A 13,791-nucleotide genomic window follows, 5' to 3' on the forward strand; every position below is an offset into this window, starting at 1 on the left:
TATTTATTTGACAGAGATCACAAGTAGGCAGAGAGAGAGGGGAAAGCAGGCTCCTTGCCGGGCAGAGAGCCCAATGTGGGGCTTGATCCCAGGACTGAGATCATGACCTGAGCCAAAGGCAGAGTCTTAAACCACTGAGCCATCCAGGTGCCCCCTGTTAGTATTATTCTTGAGGCAAATGCATTAGTACAGTAAGAGTCACTCTCAGGGACGCCTGGATGGCTGAGTTAAGCATTTGCCTTCCGCTCAGGTCATGATCCCAGAGTCCTGGGATAGAGTCCCACATCAGGCTCTATGCTCAGCAGGGAGCCTGCTTCTCCCTCTGCCTCTGCCTGCCGCTCTCTGTGCTTCTGCTTGCTCGCGCTCTCTGACAAAAAACAAATAATCTTTAAAAAAAAAAAAATAGTTACTCTCAGCCTCTTGAATCATGTGTTAGATATTCAGAAGCCGTTGTACCCAACACATGTGACTATCTGAATTTTCTGTTCAGGCTCCCTTTGCAGCCATGTGCCCCAGTTATGCCGACCCTCAGTGCAGCATTTGTGGATGAGAATTTGCCCGATGGGACTCACCTTCAGCCAGGAACCAAGTTTATCAAGCACTGGAGGATGAAAAATACAGGAAATGTCAAGTGGAGTGGAGACACAAAGGTATTTTTTTCCCCCACAGACTGAAGCTGGGGTGACCTAAAGTGACAGTGCTCAGCTGACAAGCTTGCTTTCTCTTGTCCCTGTTCTTTTCAGCTCAAGTTCATGTGGGGAAACCTAACTTTGGCTTCTACAGAAAAGAAGGACGTTTTGGTTCCCTGCCTGAAGGCCGGCCATGTGGGGGTTGTGTCTGTGGAGTTCATCGCCCCAGCCTTGGAGGGAACGTACACTTCCCATTGGCGTCTTTCTCACAAAGGACAGCAGTTCGGGCCTCGGGTCTGGTGCAGTATCATAGTGGATCCTTTCCCCTCCACAGAGGGCCCTGAGAACATTGAAAAGGGCATGATTGGCTCAAGCAAAGCTGATGAGCTCACCTGCCAGCAAGAGGTGAGCACTGGAAGGGGAGACTAACGCTGCAGCAGCCTGTGCAGACTGGCCGCTCCTTCCCCTAACACCAGTGTGCTTGTCCTGGGCCCATTCCTCAGGTTTTCCTGGCATGTCCTTAGGATCTTGGTGCAGGCATCCCTCAGTGCTTTTTTATCTCTTCATAGTGATGTTTGGCCAGCCTCTCTGCTATCTGTGGGAAGACAGGCTTGCTTGGCCTGTTGAACTGCAAGACCGATGGCTTTGCTCCTTAACGATCACCTCTCCTAAACTTTCCATGCCTGTGTTCCCTAAATGCTAATGAAGTCTTGCCCTTGTTTTCAGTTGGTATAGTTTTATTTTTTGTTTTTTGTTTTTAAGATACTTCCCTTCACTAGTGGGGCACTGTCCCCCTTCCCCGCCCACCTCCAGATGGTAGAGTACAGTTTTTTGTTTTGTTTTTTTGTTTGTTTGTTTGTTTTTAAAGATTTTATTTGTTTATTTGACAGACAGAGATTACAAGTAGACAGAGAGGCAGGCAGAGAGAGAAAGAGGGAAGCAGGCTCCCTGCTGAGCAGAGAGCCCTATGCGGGACTCGATCCCAGGACCCTGGGATCATGACCCAAGCCGAAGGAAGCGGCTTAACCCACTGAGCCACCCAGGCACCCTAGAGTACAGTTTTTAGAGCATTTTACTGCTTAGATTCAGTTAACCAAAGTTAATGTCATCCTTTTGACAGTAGTTACTATGGTTACTCTAACTTGTTATTAAAGGAAGCTGGGTGAAGGGGGTAATAAGTGAACACTGGGGTTTTTTGCAACCTATCTGTAAGTCTAAAATGATCTGGAAACAAGTTGATTTTTTTTTTTTTTAAGATTTTATTTATTTATTTATTTATTTATTTGAGAGACAATGAGTGAGAGGGAGCATGAGAGAGGAGAAGGTCAGAGGGAGAAGCAGACTCCCCGAGGAGCTGGGAGCCCGATGCGGGACTCGATCCTGGAAGTCTGGGATCATGACCTGAGCTGAAGGCAGTTGCTCAACCAACTGAGCCACCCAGGCGCCCCAGATCTGGAAACAAGTTTTAAAACACATAGACGTGCAGCAGTGTTTCGATATTTAGGGAGGCAGCTGTCAGTTGACCTTTTGTTCATTTGAGTGCCTAAAACCCTTTGTCCCGATGGTTTTTCTGTATAGGAGACTTTTCTTCTGGCTAAAGAAGAAATTCAGCTTGATGAAGCAACTAAGCAGACCAAAGGGACAGGAACCTCCATTCCACAGAAGACAAAAAATGTTGCTAATGAGAGGGAGCTCTACATCCCATCCGTGGACCTTCTGACTGCCCAGGTAGAAGACTGAGCACTTTGGGGAGCTAGGGACAAAAGGCAGTGGGGAGTCCTTACCCTGTTGACGAGAAGGTGGCATAGGCACAGACAGTGCTCAGAGAGTCAGAGATCTGCCTGCCCACAGTAGCAAGGAAGATCAGTAGTGGAAGCAGATCTCTAAATGTTTCTTCTCTGCATCGGAAACTCACTCTCGGGCTTCCCCACAGCTTCCCTTTAGTTGCCTCTGCGTTTCTGCTTTTCGGGTTCACTTTCACTCCCACTGCCTTTTCTTTCTTTCCTGCCACTTGGTTATTTCGACATCTAGTTCCCGCTTCACTCTTCTTGATTTCACCTGATTGAGGGGAGGCATGAATTTGAACAGAGTCCAGGAAGGTGTGGAGCTGTGTGGCCTGCAAGTGCCCTCGAGACAAAACCTGGCTCCAGCATCCGCTGCAAGAGTCGCCTAATGTTGCCCTTTTTGTCCTCAGGACCTGCTGTCCTTTGAGCTGTTGGATATAAACATTGTCCAAGAGTTGGAGAGAGTGCCCCACAATACTCCCGTGGGTAAGAATGTCATTCCACCCAGGTCATTCATTTTATTAATAAGACAACAAAAGTGTCACACCCTAGACCCTGGTAGTGAGAACCTTCTTCTGAGGAACTGCACGGCAAAGATTTCTCCTACAGTGTGACATTAAAACTGCACCCGTGGGTCCATTTTCCTCCTTTTCCCTATTGTCTGTCAGAGTCAACAATACATGCTTGTGCAAGGCTTCTGTGCCGTAAAGGGACCCATAAGAAGCCTGGCTGGCTCGTTCATATGGCTCTTGGTCTTGGGGTTGTGAGTTTGAGCCTCACGTTCGTGTAGGGCTTACTTAAAATCTTTGAAAGCAGGGGGATGGGGGTCCTTCTCCGTTTTTCTCTAAATGTTTGTCCTTTATGTTCCTGGTTCTGTGTCTTAGCCATGGTTTCTCAGGCCAGACGACTGTGATCCTTCTTGCATTCATTGATCTGAGGTACTTGCACACCTCATGGTCTGGAGGAATTCTTTATAACAGGCCTTGAAGCCTACCTAGGTTTACTTCAGCCCTGCAGGAGGCAAGAAGCCTGTGAGCTATTGCTTCTAGACACTGACCGTTAATGATGTGTTGCTTTTGTTTATTTTTTTTTTTTTGGTTGATGGTTCTTCTTTTTTCATTCTCCAGATATGACCCCCTGCATGTCTCCTCTGCCGCATGACAATCCTTTAATAGAGAAGCCAGGCTTGGGGCAGATACAGGAAGAGAGCGAAGGGGCAGGATTTAAAGTGCTTCCTGGTAAGGGGTTCATTATTTGTCTGATGTTTGCGTTGTCCCCTCCTGTATTACACCATACTCCTTCCTATACTTACATTAGCATGTTCTTGGGTTATCTGTAGCCTCTCCATTTTCTGAAGTTTCCTCACCTTCCCAAGGGCCTGATAGCGACTGTTCTTGGCGTGGAATCCTCACGGGTATGTGGCTTCAGGAAGCCCTTCAACAGCAACAGGCAGGGTTCATGTCTTTCAGATTCCACAGCCTCAGTGAAGAGGAAGACTCAGAACAGTGCCTCAGTGGAAGAAGCAGAAGTTGACCTGAGTGGGACCCAATTCGTGTGTGAGACCGTAATCCGATCGCTTACCTTGGACGCTGCCCCGGATCACAACCCACCTTGCAGACAGAAATCCGTGCACAGTGAGTGTCCCTGAGGTCCCCCAGCTAGCAGGGCAGTGTGTGAATTGTGACTGCCGGACCTGAGGGGGAAAAAGGGCTCCTCTTACTGAGAGTGGCGGTTGGTGGTTTCTTTTTTTTTCTTTTTTTTTTTAAGATTTTATTTATTTATTTGACAGAAATCACAAGTAGGCAGAGAGAGGGAGATGCAGGTTCCCTCCTGAGCAGAGAGCCCGATGCGGGGCTCAATCCCAGGACCCTGAGATCATGACCTGAGCGGAAGGCAGAGGCTTAACCCTCTGAGCCACCCAGGCACCCCTGGTGGTTTCTTTAGACCCTACCTACTCTACTTGACTCTTTTAGATTTTTATTTTATTTTTATTTTATTTTTTTATTTTTTTTATTTTTTGAGAGAAACACAGCAAGAGAGGGAACACAAGCAGGGGCAGTGGGAGAGGGAGAAGCAGAGAGCCCGTTGCAGGGCTCGATCCCAGAACCCTGGGATCATGACCTGAGCCGAAGGCAGAGGTTTAACGACTGAGCCACCCAGGCTTCCCTACCCGACTCTTAATTACAGCCTCGTATGCAAGGCAGCCACCATAGCCCCTTTTCACCCTTTCTCGGGGGCAGAGTTACAGCTGCATGACTCAGAGGCACAGCAGCACCTTAGCATCCAGCTGCCTGGAGTCTACACTGAGGAGTCTTCCTATAAGCTGACCGAGCTCTTAAGCAGACACCTCCACTGGCAGCTGAGTTGTGTCCTTTCTCCAGTGACACAGTCACTGGGCAGAAGCAGGAGTACCAATTAATTTCCCAAGGTTAAATCCTGCTGTAATCAGTTTCCTTTGTAACAGAAACTTGTAGATACTGGATAGGTAGCGACCATACTATGTATTTCAAGAACTATCCAAAACTTCAAATTCTCGTGCATCAAAATAATACGGAAAAATTTCTTTTGTTTATTATAATGAAATTTGGCCTGTGCTTTTTTTTTTTTTTAAGATTTTTATTTATTTATTTGATAGACAGAGATCACAAGTAGGCAGAGAGACAGGCAGAGAGAGAGAGAGAGAGAGGAGGAAGCAGGCTCCCTGCCTAGCAGAGAGCCCCATGTGGGGCTCCATCCCAGGATACTGGGATCATGACCCAAGCCAAAGGCAGAGGCTTTAACCCGCTGAGCCACCCAGGTGTCCCTGGCCTATGCTATTAAATACAGTTTGTCTCACTCTTGTTTTCAAGATACACACTCATTTCCCCGTCCACCCCACAGACTTAGGTACAAGTGCATAACAAAAAATGTTTGTAGTAGTTATCTCTGATAGAATTATAGGTTTTTTTTTTTTCTCCTCATCCTTGTTTTCCCAGTTTTCTGCCATGACTGTTCATTACTTAGCAGAGGAAAGTAGGCATATGCAGTACTTACCACCTGATATTTTCTGTTGCTGTAGCACCATTAGCTAATATATCAGTTTTGATTTGTCTTTAAGATTCATGGTACTCGGGGCACCTGGGTGGCTCAGTGGGTTAAGCCGCTGCCTTCGGCTCGGGTCATGATCTCAGGGTCCTGGGATCGAGCCCCACATCAGGCTCTCTGCTCAGCGGGGAGCCTGCTTCCCCTCTCTCTCTGCCTGCCTCTCCGACTACTTGTGATTTCTCTCTGTCAAATAAATAAATAAAATCTTTAAAAAAAAAAAAAAGATTCATGGTACTCAGGGGCGCCTGGGTGGCTTAGTCGTTAAGCATCTGCCTTCTGCTCAGGTCATGATCTCAGGGTCCTGGGATCGAGCCCCGTGTCATGCTCCCTGCTCTGCGGGAAGCCTGATTCTCCCTCTCCCGTTCCCCCTGCTTGTGTTGCCTCTCTCGTTGTGTGTCTCTGTCAAATAAATAAATAAAATCTTTAAAGAAAAAAAATTCATGGCACTTCTCAGAAGCCTTGGTGTTTCTCTTTACCTCATGAGCTTCAGTTCAGGCTTTGCCTGGGCTTCAGACTTAGAATGTGGCCATTGGTGGTTCTAGCGGCAGCCCTTTCCCTCTGAGCATCCCCATCCTCTGGCTCAAGGCCTTATCAGGTAAGGGTAGCACTGGGAGCTGCTTTTTGCTTATAGCTTAAAATGAGCTGCTTCCATCCTTCAGTGAAATTTGCCTCCCCTGAAGAAGGACCACTTGGAGATGAGCAGGAGGAGACTGTCCATAGCGCCAAAGAAGCTGTTGTGGAGGAGGAGGACAACGAGGAGGAGGAAGAGGAGGACGAGCTCAAAGATGAAGTTCAGAGTCAGTCCTCTACTTCTTCAGAGGATTACATCATCATCCTGCCTGAGTGCTTTGACACCAGTCGCCCCCTGGGTGACTCCATGTACAGCTCTGCGCTCTCACAACCGGGCCTGGAGCGAGGGGCTGAAGGCGAACCTGGGGTTGAGGCGGGGGAGAGACTCACTGGAGGGGAGAACCAGCTGCAGGAGCAGAGCATCAGTGACATCCTCATGACCTCACAGACTCTGGATACAGTGCCCCTCACGCCAGAGGTGGTGGGGCCTCCGCCCCAGCTGTCCAGGTACCATCCACACCCCCCTCAGCCAGGCTCTTGTTCACAAGTGGAATAGGGAGGAAACAGCTCCATCTCAAAACCTGTTTTGTTGTTGTTGTTGTTGTTTGTTGTTGTTTGTGAGCACGGGAGGAGACTTTTTCCCATAGGAAAGTCTGAATTTAGATGAATAAAAGTTGTATTTCCCAGAATTTGTGGATTCTGAATTTAAAGCTGTGCTTGTTTTTAATTATCTGAGCGTAGTCTGTCTACATCTGTTTTGATCATTGAGAGCCAGTTTCTTGTTTGGTTTGGTTTTTTGCTTTTGCTGCCAAAACCCAGGGTCGAAGAGAGCCAGCGACAAATGTCGCTGAACGCCCCTTGCTCTGTTGATGCATGGGTAAAGACACCAAAATTCATTCTTATGTTAACCCAAAGTACAAGAGAAAGCTTAACGTACTATGAAAAAAATATATTCTAAAACCGGAGAACAGTTATTTTTCATCACCTGATCCATGTGTGTCACTGTTCTCTCACGGTATGGCAGAGGATGGAGCCTTGACTAGGATTTATTTAGACCACTCTCTCGGGCAGCTAGACATTGCCCTTTAGCAGGACCATTTAATGGAGCAGGGAGTGACCTGACTCAAGCCGGGCTTTCTAGTTTGAGTGTGGCTAAGGAGGAGAACCACAGGTAGAATGAGCCCTTCCTGCCTGATCCCTGCATTCGGACATGAGGTCTGGGTCAGAAAAGGGAAGCCTTTGTAGAGAATTCGCCACAGCTGTGCTATGTGTCCTGTGTCTCCAGCGTTCCCATAGGTGCCTTTTCCACTGACTTTCGATATTGTCTTTCTGAAAGGAGCCCTCCTTGTACACAGCTGGATGGTTCCCCAGGATTGGATTTACCAGTTACCATACCAGAAGTTTCTTCAGTCCCCGATCAGATCAGAGGAGGTAACGACCAGAGCCTGAGCTTCATGTCTTTTTCTGTGCTCCTTTCTGATGAAACCAGGCATACATAGGCACTCTGTCTTCATGATTCGTGGCATTATTCAGAAACCTGCCCATCTCTTTTTTCTGTGGCCCTCCCTCACATTCTTTTCTGTCCTTTAGCTTCGTATTTATTAAGTGAGACCTCACAGAGGCAGGCATTGTGCTGCAGTGGCAAGAACACAGGGTTTGGAGCTAGACCAGTCTAGGTTCCAGGCCCAGCTCCCCCTTTCCTCACTGTGTGACCTTGAAGCAGTTCAGCACAGTCATAAAACCTGTGGGGCTGTTTTTTTAGCACCTTGAAGTTGTTAGTAGACCTTCAAAGTCACTTCCCACTCTTAATTTAAAAAAAAAAAAAAAAGTACTTAAAAACTAATAAATAAATTGGTGTGATAGCTTTATGGACTTAGTTTTTTGGAGTCAACCTTGCACTGCATTCTGGGCAGTTCCTCCTTATCACTTAAAACCATCTGCAAAATTTCCCAAATATTTTAAATAAATAAAAGCTGTGATCAGATTGCTGCTTGCCTCTCCAAAACTCGCCCCACTATGAGTTAAGAAACACTAGGCACTTGTGGATGCCACATCTAACCAATAGCTCTTTTGCTTTTAGAGCCCAGAGGCTCATCAGGACTTGTAAACAGCAGACAGAAGAGCTCTGACCACTCAAGGTAACTGGACCTTGTGCAGCCTCTTCAGAAGCAGGTGGATATATATATATGCTAGTATTGCTTCTGCTTGCACAAGCTTCTCAAACCATGTGCCTCCAGAGGGCAGAGAAGGAGAGCCCTCATTACTTCTTGTTCTTTCTTCTCCTGAAGCTTGTGAACAACACTGAACAGAGGGCTACAGTTAAGTTTTAAGAGTGTTCACATTCCAGGGGTACCTGGCTGGCTTAGCCAGTATAGCGTATGACTCTTGATCTCAGGGTTGTGAGCTCGGCCCCACATTGGGTGTAGAGATAACTTGAAAAATAAAATCTTAAAAAAAAAAAGTTCACAGTCCAGACCAGTACTCTCAAATTTACCTCACCTTAGTACCAAAGAAGGCAGGAAGGCCAAGCCCACTGTGCGTCTTTGTAGTAGTTTCTTAAAAATGCCTGCCTCTCTGCTTCCAATCATCTCAGATCCGTGGCAAGGTGGATTCCTCCCTACAGTGTCCAGAAAATCACATTTCCTTTGGAGGTGTGTCCTCTGAGATGATAATTAAGCAGACAGACTGCTAAATACCCTTTTTTTGCCCTTGACCACATAATAGTCAGTTGGGACAGAAAGCCAGTGTTCTACAGAAAGAGGAATGTCTTTTCTGCATGCCCCTTAACCTTGCAGTAGAGCTGGACTCTACATCAAACCAAGGTTTTAGCCATAAAACTAATAGGAAAATGATCACATTCTCTTTTTTACATTTGACTTTTTTCCTCAGGGAAATCCATTTTCTTTCAAGGATTAGAGCCCAGATTAGCTAGTAGGAGGCTAATGGTTTGTGTTTCTTAGAGAGGTAATTTGGTTTTCCTCTCCAGGCACCACCACCATGGGAGCAGCATTGCCGGAGGACTCGTGAAGGGGGCTTTGTCTGTTGCTGCTTCTGCATACAAGGCCTTGTTTGCTGGGCCACCAGTCACTGCCCAGGTCAGTGTATGTTTCCTTTTCTTCGACCGAAGCCAAATCACTGGGAAAATGATGCTCCCTGCCTGGGCTGGAAAGTAGTATGGCATTCTGGCACTTTCTAGCTATAGGACTTTGGCCAAGTTACTTAAGGGAAGAAAGGAAAAAGACCTAATGTTTGTTGAGGACCTGTTACAAGTGGGGAACTCTTGCAAGTACGTGCTACAAGGTGAGGAAGACACCAGTCCTTGCCCAAAAGACAGTGGGACACAAGTAAGGTACATAGTTAGTGTAAGATCCTGCGCCAGTGTACTTGGGTGGAACACCTCGGCCACCCCTGCTGTGGGCCCCTCTGTGCGGCCAAAGAAGGCTTCCTGGTAGATGGCGCCTGAGCTGAGTTCTTAAGGACAAAATAAGTATGTGCCAGGAAAGGGGAATAGAGAGAGCATTGTGACAGAGACTAGCCAGTAAAAAGAGTTGGAAACGTGAGCCAGCAAGGTGAATTTGGGCTAGGAAGAGTAAGAAGAGAAAAGCCCAATTTATGTAGGTGGGGGTGCTGTGTTGAGTGGTTTAGATGTTATTTTAAGACTTCTGGTGGGGGGAGGGGCAGTGAATGGGCCTTAGGAAAATGATTAACATCAGATTTGTGCCTAGTAAGGTAATTCCATTACCATGTGGAGGTTGGGGGAGCCCTAAAGAAATCCATTTGAGAACCCATGTGTAGATGGAAAAGAAGGGTAGAAGAGAAAGAGAAATGGCAGAATTTGGGAGACCATGATTAAGAGGCTAGAAAGAAGTCAAGGAGGAATCCTGAGTTTCTGGCTTTGGGCAGATAGTATCATTCACTAAGAGGGGATATCCAAGAAGAAGGATATATTTGGGCAGGAGGAGAAGAAAATTAGGTCCATTTTGGATGATGTGGAGTTGGAGGCACGTTACCCACAGTGCAGCTGGGCATGTTCCTGTGGCTCAGAGGAGTGATTTGGCCTGGTGGTCAAGTCCCCTGAATACACATTCCAGCAGAAACCACCTGATTCAGTGAGAGTTTCCCGGAAGAAAGGGTATAAAAGCAAGATGGAGCCTTTAAGAATCCAAGAAAGAGGGGCTCCTGTGTGGCTCAGTTATTAAGCATCTGCCTTCGGCTCAGGTCATGATCCCAGGGTCCTGGGATCGAGCCCTGCATCTACTCCTGCTCCACCAGAAGCCTGCTTCTCCCTCTTCCACTCCTCCGCTTGTGCTCCCTCTCTCACTGTGTCTCTCTCTGTCAAATAAATAAAATCTTAAAAAAAAAAAAATAGAATCCAGAAAAGAAGGGCCCAGGGGCCTGAGAAGTAGGAGGAAAATGTGCTGGATGGAGCTCAGGGAAGGGAACTTGAATGGGGAGGAAGGGCTAGAGCCCCCAGAGAACAGGGAGCAGGTGGAGTATGCCTCATTCTCCAATAGCTGGAGCACAGAGGGAAAGAGCGAAAGCTGGGCCGCAGAAGGCAGAGCAAGATTGGTGTTTCTACACTTGGCCGAGCCAGTAGCAAAGGAGGTTAAGTCAAGAGGTGATACACAGAAGGAGATTTCTGAGGTGATGAGAAATCACAAAATAGCAAGCAAAAGAATGTGTGGAGGGACGATTCTGGAAAGGAGGATGATAGTTTATTCTGAAATAAGAGGGAAGAAGGGAACAGTGGAGTTAGGTATAGAGAGAAATGCCAGAGACTGTGTTGAAGATGTATACACACTCTTGTCCTAATCCTCTCAACAACCCTTCCAAACGAGGTATTTTGTATCTGTTTCCTACACAAGAGAATTAATTGGTAGGATGGTAAGTAATTAGTAAGAGAGTAATCCAGGAAGGAAATCTTGCCGTTTGCAGCAACGTGGTTGGAGCTAGAGGGTATATTATGCCAAGCGAAGAAAGTCAGAGGAAGACAAATACCATTTGATTTCATTCATATGTGGAATTTAAGAAACAAAACAGAGGAGCATAGGGGAAGGGAAGGAAAACTAAAATAGGACAAAAACAGAGAAGGAGACAAACTATAAGAGACTCTTAACTCTAGGGAACAAACTGAGGGTTGATGGAGGGGAGGGGCGGGGCTGGGGTAACTGGGTGACAGGCACTAAGGAGGGCACGTGATGGAATGAGCAGTGGGTGTGACATGCAACTGACAGATCGCTGAACTCTACCCCTGAAACTAGTAATACACTATCTCTTAATTAAAAAAAAAAAAAACGGTAATCCAAAGTGATAGGATTTAGGAAGGTTATGTGTCCATGACAGGGCTTGGCTTAAAGAGGGAGGTAAAGGAGTGTTAGCTCCCTCTTTCGTGGATTGCTTCTGTTCTTTAAAAAGTGGGGGGGGGGGGGGGGAGATGCCAAGAAGGTCGCCCAAGATGTCATTTCACAAATAGTTTCTTGTTTAGCCCCTTTGCGTAGCTGACCCGGCTCTCCCGGTGACGTCTCTGCCCCTGCCTCTACTGGCCCCATCAGCACAGTTAGCTCTGTCTTCACAGAGTTTCCAGTACTTGCTTACATCTTTTCCTTTATCGGGCCAAAGGGCGGTTCCTGAGTTGCCCAGTTCTGGGTACAAACACGGGGAATCCAGAGGGGGGCCTTCCCAGCCCTCCCTCAGGTGGTGCACGCGATGGTGGCAGGTGGACAGGAGTGGCCCCACCCTTGCGTTGAATTCCCTAATATTTTAAACAGATCTTGGAAAGATTGGTATGATTTACAAGATAGTAACAATTGACAAGGCACATACGTGATACCAAAAACATTGTTCTGCTTTTCTGGACTCTATACAGCCAATAGTTTCTGAAGATCAGACAGCAGCCCTGATGGCCCATCTCTTCGAAATGGGATTCTGTGACCGGCAGCTGAACCTCAGGCTGCTGAAGAAACACAATTACAACATCCTGCAGGTTGTGACGGAACTGCTTCAGGTCAACAACAATGACTGGTACAGCCACCGCTACTGAGGAGGGCCCTCGTATTAAATCATTAGCCTGCTGCTCAGAGATGATCTTTATTCTGTCCTTGGAGGCATAGGGGAGAAAGCCCTGGCTTATTTTTTAATCTGATGAATCTATAGAGCCCATTATTGAATTATCAAAACAGTACCTGCATTACAGTATTTTGGGGAGCAAATCAAAGACCAGAACTGAAGCAGAGATATCAGATGAATTGAAGGAAAACGGTTTTTCAGTTGATTTGTATAAAGCTCCGGTCTCCATTGTAGTGCATCTGAAGAGCATAACTTGAACTTCCTATAGAACCGTTTTTCTTTCTGCTTGTATCAAAGTTGAGTATTTTCCTTTGGTTAAATGTGGATGTTTCTATGGGGATATCTGTTGTCAGTTTTTAAAAGAAATTAACCTAACCTCGGAAGTTGTTTTCAAGAATTCTTAACAATTTTTCTAGCCCACCCCAAGCCTCGTATCTGTGTGGTATTGAAATGACACCCAGAGCCCCAGAGAAATCTTGTTACTCCAGCTTGTTCAAGGGCAAAGTCAATTCCCTGCAAGACTTAGTGATCAGCACTGTTGTTTTCTAGAGACCCCACTGGTACATTCAGGAAGATCACCTTGTGGGTCCCTGCACTTCAGTGAGAGGAGGAGGGAGTGTGCTCGTTAACCCACCAGCACCTGTTAGCAGTGTTTACTGTAGTCATTTTGCATACACTTTTCTTTATTTAAGGGAACAAATTTAAGTAGATAGTGTGAAATATTTTGCTAATACTGTAGAGAAGGGAAAAACTTTTATTAAAAGGAAAAAAAATAACGGTTACCTTTTTTTCTTAAGGTCAAGGTCGATGTTACAGTTGAAAGGTGGAAAGTGAAAGGCAGGCTCCGAGCTCTATGTAGTAAAGTCAGTTCAGGGGCAGGCAAATAGGAAATGCTGATGGCTTCTTGAATGTTTGAAATCTGCTCAAGGGTATCTAGCCTGAGAGAGCCTAGCACAGGGGAGACTGTTTTGCAAATCTTGGAAGGGAACAAGCAAAAATTTTTGAGTTAACCCCAGAAGGAACAGGAAAGCTTGCTGCCAGGGCCCCAGGTCCTCATTCTGTTTACAGAAAGGAGTCTTAGGTACAATGGGTGAAGGAAAAGGTAACAACAACAACAACAAAAAAACACTAAAAGCTATTATTCATGAAAATGACTTCCAGAAAAAGAAGACTCTTAACCCTCATCCAAAAGGGGGAAGGATAGTAAACTAGTATTATTTAACCTGGTTGGTATTTATAATGAATGATGATGTTAATTAATCATTAGTCATCATGATGTTTATTTACAGTATACTTCTTGACCGCTATTAAATAAACCAAGATTCATACTGCAAGCCAACCAGGCTGTTCATTATTTAAAACGTTTTTATTCGGGTTTCTGGGTAGAGGCCGAGCGGCAGGGTGTGTGTAATTAATTGGGTTGATTTGGGGCCGGACCTGTTCAGACCTCTTGAATCGTTATTGCAGGGGTCCAGGAGGACCCTGAGGTCCAGTCGTCCGTCCGATTGTACTTGTATGTAACCGCTTCAAGAATGGTCAAATAAAGATTCTTTGAAAGCCCTGCCTGGAGTGGCTGGTGCTTGCGGAAGCAGCGGCGGGACGGTGGGGTGGTCCGTGAAGAGATGAGCTCTTCCCTCGCCTTGTCTCCAGAGGGGGCG

The 13,791-nt window shown here is 46.3% G+C and overlaps 1 protein-coding gene across 3 annotated transcripts in view; it reads left to right on the top strand.

Moving 5' to 3' along the window:
- Positions 1-13,694, top strand: part of NBR1 (NBR1 autophagy cargo receptor) — a 32,615-nt gene extending 18,921 nt beyond the window's left edge. For all 3 annotated transcript variants that reach the window (XM_004772618.3, XM_004772619.3, XM_013045930.2), the window contains exons 11-21: positions 491-650; positions 744-1,034; positions 2,208-2,357; positions 2,824-2,899; positions 3,541-3,651; positions 3,883-4,047; positions 6,157-6,574; positions 7,404-7,498; positions 8,148-8,205; positions 9,054-9,162; positions 11,934-13,694. In XM_004772618.3, coding sequence (XP_004772675.1) covers positions 491-650; positions 744-1,034; positions 2,208-2,357; positions 2,824-2,899; positions 3,541-3,651; positions 3,883-4,047; positions 6,157-6,574; positions 7,404-7,498; positions 8,148-8,205; positions 9,054-9,162; positions 11,934-12,107 — 1,807 coding nt within the window. In that variant the 3' untranslated portion in view covers positions 12,108-13,694. The remainder of the gene's footprint in view (positions 1-490; positions 651-743; positions 1,035-2,207; positions 2,358-2,823; positions 2,900-3,540; positions 3,652-3,882; positions 4,048-6,156; positions 6,575-7,403; positions 7,499-8,147; positions 8,206-9,053; positions 9,163-11,933) is intronic.
- Positions 13,695-13,791: the final 97 nt, after the last annotated feature.

This window comes from Mustela putorius, unplaced genomic scaffold, assembly GCF_011764305.1.
Source record: "Mustela putorius furo isolate JIRA1106 unplaced genomic scaffold, ASM1176430v1.1 tig00000487_pilon_pilon_pilon, whole genome shotgun sequence".
NCBI lineage: Eukaryota > Metazoa > Chordata > Mammalia > Carnivora > Mustelidae > Mustela > Mustela putorius.